Source organism: Capra hircus, chromosome 2 (assembly GCF_001704415.2).
Source record: "Capra hircus breed San Clemente chromosome 2, ASM170441v1, whole genome shotgun sequence".
NCBI classification, from domain to species: domain Eukaryota; kingdom Metazoa; phylum Chordata; class Mammalia; order Artiodactyla; family Bovidae; genus Capra; species Capra hircus.
The window spans coordinates 9,876,974-9,885,186 of NC_030809.1; the positions used below are offsets into that span (position 1 = coordinate 9,876,974).

At 54.1% G+C, this 8,213-nt stretch overlaps 1 protein-coding gene across 1 annotated transcript in view; it reads right to left on the reverse strand.

Annotated features, from left to right (window-relative positions):
* SLC9A1 (solute carrier family 9 member A1) overlaps positions 1-6,500 on the reverse strand; it is a 52,643-nt gene extending 46,143 nt beyond the window's left edge. The window contains exon 1 of the mRNA XM_018056627.1: positions 5,342-6,500. Within this exon, the coding sequence (XP_017912116.1) occupies positions 5,342-5,693 (352 nt within the window). The 5' untranslated portion in view covers positions 5,694-6,500. The remainder of the gene's footprint in view (positions 1-5,341) is intronic.

Below are 8,213 nucleotides of genomic sequence, written 5' to 3' on the forward strand. Positions count from 1 at the left end.
CAGGCAGGGTCGCTAGCAGAGGGCAAGGGATAGGCCCAGCCCAGTTGCGGGATTCAGGTGCACACATGCAGGCTCACGGGGACAGAGGATGCTGGCACAGAACCCCGATGGCTCTCTTGGTGGAGGGAGAGAGCTCCTGCCATCAACAAGTGCCAGCCCCTAAGGCGTGCATGGTCAGTCACTAAGTCATGTCCGACTCTTTGCAATCCCATGAACTGTAGCCCGCCAGGCTCCTCTGTCCTTGGGATTTCCCAGGAAAGAATACTGGAGTAGGTTGCCATTTCCTTCTCCAGGGGATCTTCCTGACCCAAGGATCGAACTCACGTCTCCTGCATTAGCAGGCAGATTCTTTACCATTGAGCCACCTGGGAAGCCGCCAGCTCCGACAGGGAGTACTAAAATCCCTGCTAGCAGGTGCGGTGAGCTGGGCAGCTACTCCCTGCAGAGGCCAGGCATCTGCTGAGGGGAACGTGAGGGTGGGAGATGCAGCTGTACCCTGAGAGGAGGCTGTGCCATGACTCAAGCAGAGAACGGCAGCTCCACATCACAGCGGATAACCCCCCTGAGCTGTTTCCTCATCTGTGAAACAGAGATAGCCTTTATCTCATCCAATTTTAGCAAGAATTAAACGTGATTACTTCTGCCTGACACTACTCTGCAGATACTCAATAAATGGTAATTCTTTTTAAAACACACAGCCCCCCAACAGAAGAGATGTCACAGGACAGGCTAGGCCGGATGCCAAAGCTGTGGATAAACAATAAGGGATACGGCTTTGGGGGAGAAATGAAAGCAATGGCTGTGGGCTGGAGTGGCCTGGGAAGACCGCCCAAAGGGGAGGAACCTGAACAGGCCCTGAAAAGCCGCCACAGCGCTGGACTCCATGCTGGGTATCCCACGTTCGGCCTCTGTGTCGATGCTGGAAGAGAGAGACGGCATCCTCACCCTCCTGATGAGGCAAGTCAGGTTCAGAGACACCAGGTGCCTGGTCACGCAGGTACCAGAGGCAGAGCCCAGACTTTGTGACCTTGTCTGTCCTTCCCACCAGAACTGGAGGGGGAGCAGCCACAAGGGGCAGGACAGAGAGGAGAGGGGCATCTCATGGGGGCTCAGCTGAGTGAAGCCCAGGCCACATGACCAGCAGAGGCCCTCCAAGTGCCCTGGCGCCCCGGGACCCAGGGCTCCTGCCTGAACCTCCCTCCCAGGCCTGTCCCGCGGGTATTCTGCTGTTTCTTCCCAAAGAGAAAAAGGTCACCTTTTCCTTTCTGGAGAGTTCCACCTGGGCTTCTAGGGACAGTTTCAAGGTGACCTTCAAGTTGTTCCTCTCTCCTGAGAAGTGAGAGAAGCGAGTTCTAGTCTTACACAGGAAACCAGCCTTTGGGTCTGATATCCACACGTGTGAACTGGGCAATAACGACCCCCATCTCCCCTCCTCACAGACCCGTTCTGAGGAGGACACATCAGGATCCACCTTGCAAAGACCAAAACCAAAAAAGCTATAAGATGTGAAGGGACAAAGGAAGGCTTTTTTTTTTTTTGTCTGTGGTCAGGAGACGAGTTGAATACCTGCTTCACGGGCTGCCAGGAGCTGGACGTGGGTAAACAGCTGTATGGGGTGCCAGTAGAGAGCTGGGTTACAGCGAGGCGCTCCCTTGAAACACACACAGGACTGGAAGCCAGGTAAACAGAGAGACAAAGCGGGATTCATGCAGGGTTCAAACCCCAGTGTGGGATGGGGTGGGATGCGGCGTGGTCCTACCCAGGGCTTGGAGTCATTCTCACAGTCCTCCCAGGGGGCTCACCCCCCACTCACGTCACTAGGCCCTCCCCACGAGGAAAAAGGCAAGAATCCCTGACTGTCGGGCTTCCCGTGTGGCTCAGCTGGTAAAGAATCCGCCTGCAATGTGAGAGACCTGGGTTCGATCCCTGGGTTGGGAAGATCCCCTGGAAAAGGAGACTGTCAGAGAGAGAAAAGGCCTGAGAAGGGAAGAGACTTGCCCCATGTCACCCACTGAGTCACTCAGAAAGAACCCAGAAGCATCTCCTCTAGAACTTCAGCTCTAGGGCCTTCCCCAGGAGGTTCAGGGGTTAAGACTCTGCTTCCACTGCAGAGGGCACTGGTTCAATTCCTGGTTGGGAAGTAAGATTTCACATGCCACGCCTGTGCGGCCAAAATAATTTTTTTTAGTAGCATCATTTTATTATTTTAAAATTTATATATTTATTTTAATTGGAGGCTAATTACTTTACAATATTGTAGTGGTTTTTGCCATACATTGACACGAATCAGCCATGGGTGTACAGGTGAAGAATTCTTTTTAATCTTCAGCTCTAACGCCATCCGCCCTCGGCCAGTGTCTACATGAGGCTCTGCTCCACGACCTGGACAAGAGTGAGAACTGCACACAGCACCTTCTGTTCTTAAAGGAGAGGTGATGTGCAAGGGAAGCAGCTGTCACAGATGACAGAATGAGGCCTCCAACAGGGCGCCTACCTACGCTGGAGCACTGAGAGAAGAGGCAAGACCCCAAGGTGAACTCCAAGGCTCCAGAGTGTAGTTGAGAGCGAGCATGGCCTCGGTCCCACAGCCCACCCCCCGGAGTCAGCTGGCACCATGTCCCTTCCCCACAGGACCTGCTAAAGGGAAAAGAAGAATAAAGTCGGTGGGACTGACTTTCAGTCCTTCCTGAAACCTGAAGGAAGGGCTCCGGGTGGCAGCCTAGGCCGAGAGATCCGTAATCCTCCAGCCTCCGAGGAAGGCTCTAGGAGGCCGAAGTGGGGAGGCGTTTACCTGAGGTGGTTAAACTACCAACAGGGGTGGCTGCACCTCACTGAGCGCTTCCTGTGAGCACAAAGGCAGCTTCACGCGCGTTAATTTCTGTCCTCACCACGTCAGCAGCATCATAACTGGATGCTAGCATTTCCCCCTTTTATACTTGAGAAAACTGAGGGTCAGAGAGGGTAAGGGCCAGAGGGGTGCCAGCCTCAGTTCAACACTGCAAAGGGGCGGGGGGAGTTCCCTGGTAGCCGAGTGGTTAGGATTCCAGGCTCTGACTGCCGTAACCTCGGTTCAGTCCCTGGGTGGGGAACTGAGATCCCTCAAGCTGTGTGGCCAAACAACAGATAGCCAACACAAGGGGGAAATGGGCTTTCACTTTCGGCCACCTGAACAGGGACCCTCAAGATCACCTTTCTATTCTCTTCCCCAGGATGGCCGGGTGCGAGGGCACCTCTGTTTCCAGAGGCAGAAAAACGTCCTGTCAAAGCAGAGACAGTCTCTTGCAGCTGCAAAGGCCCTCAGAGATCATATCCAGCATCCTCACTTTTACAATGGGAAAACTATGGCCCAAGGCTGAATGACTTGCCAGGGTTACCCAAGTCAGTGGAATGGCAGAAATGTCAGACCTGGAAGAAGCCACAAAGATCAACTGACAAGTGAGGAGGCGTCACTGGCCCAAGGTCACAAGGGAGACGGGACAAAAGGCCAAGTTTCCTAACTTCTAGGCTGACACCCGTGTCATGGCACCACCTCTGCCAACTTCCCGGGGCCCTGGCACAGTTTTGGTGGGGACAAATCAGGCCAAACCTGGTCCCATTGGGACTGGAGTCAGGCCTGCATGGACCAACTCCTGGCTGTCCAGAGTAGGAGCTTAGTGGTCATGCTGTCGACCTACCAGAAGTCACTGAGACCCACGTGCGTGCACTAGTCCCCCCGCCCCCCCATACCCTAACACAATGCCAGGTGCGGCTGGGAGGTGACGGGGTTGGAGAGAGGAGGAGGGCAATTTATAAATAGTGCCTGTGAGGCCTCTTCCTGGTCTCACACAGGCAAATGACACACCAGTCACTTCAGCTTCTTACAACAAATTAGGACACAGGGGCTTCAGGATTCAATGGATGGTCAAATTTAGAGATTCTTGCCGGTTTCACAGGTGGGCGAGACCTGCAGAAAAAAGCCCAGTTTGTTCAAGGTCACGTATTTGTCAGAATCAGTACACACAACTCCCCTTGCCCTGGCCTTGACTTTTTTTCGGGGCTGCCATCAGGGGATAGGTGCTGGTGGCCCAGCCCCCTGTACAGGCCTGCCACTGTCACAGGACCGAAGCCCTGAATCAGGAAGCCAGCTCCTCGATCTGTCACGACAGAAGCACCCGAGCCCTCCTGCAGCATGTCCCGGAGCCTGCCTCATACCAGCCTGGCATCGCCCTCAGCTCCCGCATGTCCTTGGGAGAGCTGCAAGGCTTCCTGCCAAGAATCACAAACTCTCCAAACCCAAACCAGCAGAGTCCCAGGCCCTCGTGCCTTCCACAGCTGGCTGGGGCTAAAAAGGCAAAGGCGGATGTCAAAGCCCCCCAGGACACCACTTCCAGGGACTTCTGGGTCGGGCAGGCTCTGGGGAGCTCCAGCAGCATCTGGAGCACCTATCACCTGGAGCATCTCCAGCATCTATCACCCAGCAGGACAGAGTGCCCAGACCTAGCGGGGAGACAGCCTCTGGAGGGGAACCACTTTTCTATTTCCTTCTTCCAAAAAGAACATTTCAAAGTCTCTTCATATTAGAACATCCTGAGCTTCTCCACCCGTCCCTCTCCCACTTGGCTGAGTAGCAGGCAGGCCACCATGACTGGCCCGGCTGGACAGCACGTTGAGATGCAGCAGGGTGCAACCTGGAGGTGAGCTTGACCATCCTCCACTCCCCCTCCCCCACCTCAAACCAGACTTCAGGAATTCCCAAGGCCCCCTGTCCCATAAACCGTATAAAGAATGGCATTCCCAGGCAGGAAACTGACTCAGGGGCTCCTGACCAGCCTGGGCAGGCAGAGCTGATGGATAACACTCCAGGGATGAAGGAAGGAAGGTGAGAATACAGTGAGGCCTCATCTTCCACCACACCTGTAAGTCTCCAGCACACACGTTGCCCACTCTACTCAAACTCCTTAGGCAAACCAAGTAGAAAGATCCTCCGTCCTGAAACAGCCTTCCATGAAGCATGTAATTACACTGGTGGCTGGTGACAGAGGAGACTGTGCCACGCCTGTCTCACACACACACAGCTGGGCACCTGGCTCCAGAGGAGGCCTGCCAGGCCTGGGAGCCTTGCTGAAGGTACCTAGGACCAGAAGCATCCTCCAGTCCCGCTCTCTCCCGTGAGCAATACCCCGCTCCCATGTGAGGAGGCCGCAGAGCTCAAGTTTGAGAAGCATCAAGATGGCCGGATGGAGGCCGCCTACTAGACAGCGCCAGTCCAGACCCTCATTCCGGGGCAGCTTCAAGTGGTAAGGATGGGAACAGGCTCCTCAGCTAGGGGACAGCGGAAGCATCGGGGGCGAGGTGGACTTACCTATCTTCATGAGGCAGGCCAGTAGGATCCAAAGGGCGATTTCGAAGGGTGTGCGCACGTGTTGGTAGTCGATGCCCAGGACTGGAAAGGCCTTTCGAGCCTTTGGGCTGTGTTCAGCGAAGGAATGGTTAACTGGGCGGCTCTCGGGGGCGAGCTCCGGTGGGGCGGTGGTGACATCCCCAATTGAGCGTTCTCGGGGCGGCTCTGAGCCTCTGATGGTGCTGGCGGTAGGGCTGGGCTGGAGGCCATGGCTTCTGAGAACGGGCAGCAGCCCCACCAAGGCTACCACCACAAGCAACGACGGAAAGATTCGAGGCGGAGGGAGGCCACTGGCGCCAGACCACAGAAGCATCCCGCTGCTTACCCACCCCCCCGACCCTTAGCAAAATGAGAGTAAGACCTGGGACATAGGTAGCAAGGGGTCAGCAGGAGGGGGCAGGAGAGACTGCGAGAATCTCTAGGCAAAGTTCATGTTTGAGAGATGTGTTTTTGTGGAAGCAGTCCTCTGGAGGTGGAAAGAAGGCTGGGTTCCCGATCTAGAACGCCAAACTGGGGAAGAGGGACCAGGACCCAGTTAGGACCATAAGAGGAGACCAAAAGGTTTGGAACTCCAGGCCTGGGAAAGGGGGTGGGGGAGGGGAGAGGCAGCACCCTAGGGACAGAGGAAGGAACAGGATGGGGGTGGACCGCAGGCAAGGAAAAGGGAAGGCGGGGACCCTCTGCTGAGAAGAGTGGCTGAGCTGCTGGGACTCTTGCTAAGGGAAGGAGTAGAGAGCCTGAGCTAGAAGAAGGGGATCGAAGGGGGTGGGACCCACTCCAGGAAAAGAAAGGGAGCTGAGAGCCCAGGCTGCGAGGAAGGAGTGAAACCAGACAGCGGCCGGGAGCTTCCCCACCCAAAGAAGGACCGGGGTGCAGGCGCGCCGGGCTGAGATTCCGGGGAAATGGAGGGAGGCGGAAGGCGGAGGCAGGCGGCCTGGAGAAAGGGCGCCTTGGCGTGGGCTGGGGGTGGCTCGCGGTGGGCCAGCAGCGAAATGCCCCTCCTTGCGGCCCCGGCGCCGTGCTGCGCTGCGCCCTGGCCCAGCTTCAGTTCCTCCGCGTCCAGCTCCACTTCCAGTTGCAGCCCCAGCCCTGGCACCGGCGGCGGCTGACTGCTGTCTACTGAGCTCGGTACTGCCACTTATAGGCACCAGCGAGCAGCCGGCGCTGCGGGCTAGAAGGACCTGTCAGTGCCCGCGCGATGCAGCGACCCCTGTCGCCGAGGAAAGGAAGGATCGCGTCAAAAGAGAAGGGAAGTCAGAGATGGCCAAAGTCCAGCATCTACAGAGATTCTAATTTTAAAAAGGGTAAAATGCTGTGCTAATGACAAAGCGCTGTTCACATCCACCTTCGCAGTCTCATGGAGACTTCCCAGGAAACGTGAATAATGTTTTATTGCCTTAGACATTTAGTTACCATGTGACCTTGAGCAAATTACTTAACCTCTGTTACACAGCTATCTCATCTGTAAAAGTGGAGATAACAGGAGTACCTATACCTGCTGTAGCAAACTATGTTGTGTTAGTGGCTCCAGTCGCGCCCGACTCTTTACAACCCCATGGACTGCAGCCCACCAGGCTCCTCTGTCCATGGGATTTTCCAGGCAAGGATACTGTAGTTGGTTGCCATTTCCTTCTCCAGGAGACCTTCCCAACCCAGGGATCGAGCCCTGGTCTCCCACACTACAGACAGGGTCTTTATCGCCTGAGCTACCAAGGAAGCCAGTAGCAAAGTATATGTGATGGCTAAATGAGATAATCTATGCAAAGTGTTTAGAATGGAGCCCAGGAGGTGGAACCATGATGATGCTTCCAGCTTTGCAGATGAAGAAACAGGTCAAGAAAGTTCCTTGGATAGTATCAAAATAGTTATGTTGATTTTCTAGGACCGCTGTAACAAAGTTCCACAAACTGAGTGGCTTAAAGAATAGAAATTTATTGTCTCATATACTGGAGGTTAGAGGTCTGAAGTCAAGGGGTCAGCAGAGGACTTCTGAGGGTTCTGAGGAAGAATCTCTTCCAGGTATCTCTCCTAGCTTCTGGTGGTTTGCAGCAATCTTTGGTGCTCCATTGTAACGCCAGTCTTCACTTTGAGAGGGTAACAGGCAGGAAGGCCAGGGGTCTCTAAACAGAGGAAATAGTTTGTAAGTGTCAGACATTTTTATCTTTTTTAAGCAGCAGGAGGAAACAAACTAGTGATATTTTTTTAAAAATAATCTGCCCTTCTTCAAAATTCAAGTTAATCATTTTATGGCCCAAAATAAGCCATTTGGTGCCAGAATTATCCCCAAATACATCTTATGAGTAAGGGGCCTGGTGCCATTCTAAGTTTTAAGACATTCCTTTCTTTCATTAACAGACTCCTAATAACTATATAATATCCAACTAAAGACTAGCAGAGGGGGTACTCTTTCTGCCCACCTCTGATGCCTATGTCAAAAACTTTATCTCCTTTATACTTTAATAAAACTTTATTACACAAAAGCTCTAAATGATCAAGCCTCGTCTCTGGCCCCAGATTAAATTCTTCTCCTCCAGGAGCCAAAAATCCCAGCGTCGTGATTCAACAGCAACCTTTCAACTTGGTGATCTGTCTGGGCCTCTGTCTCTGGGTCCAGGATTCCCTCTTTTTGCAAGGCTTCCAGTCACATTGGATTAGGGGCCCACCCTAAAGACCTGCTGGGCTTCCCTGGCAGCTCTGATGGTAAAGAATCTGCCTGCAATGTAGAAGACCCCAGGTCGATCCCTGGGTAGGGAAAACCCCCTGGAGAAGGGCATGGCTACCCACTCCAATATTCTTGCCTGGAGAATACCATGGACAGAGGAGCCTGGCCGGC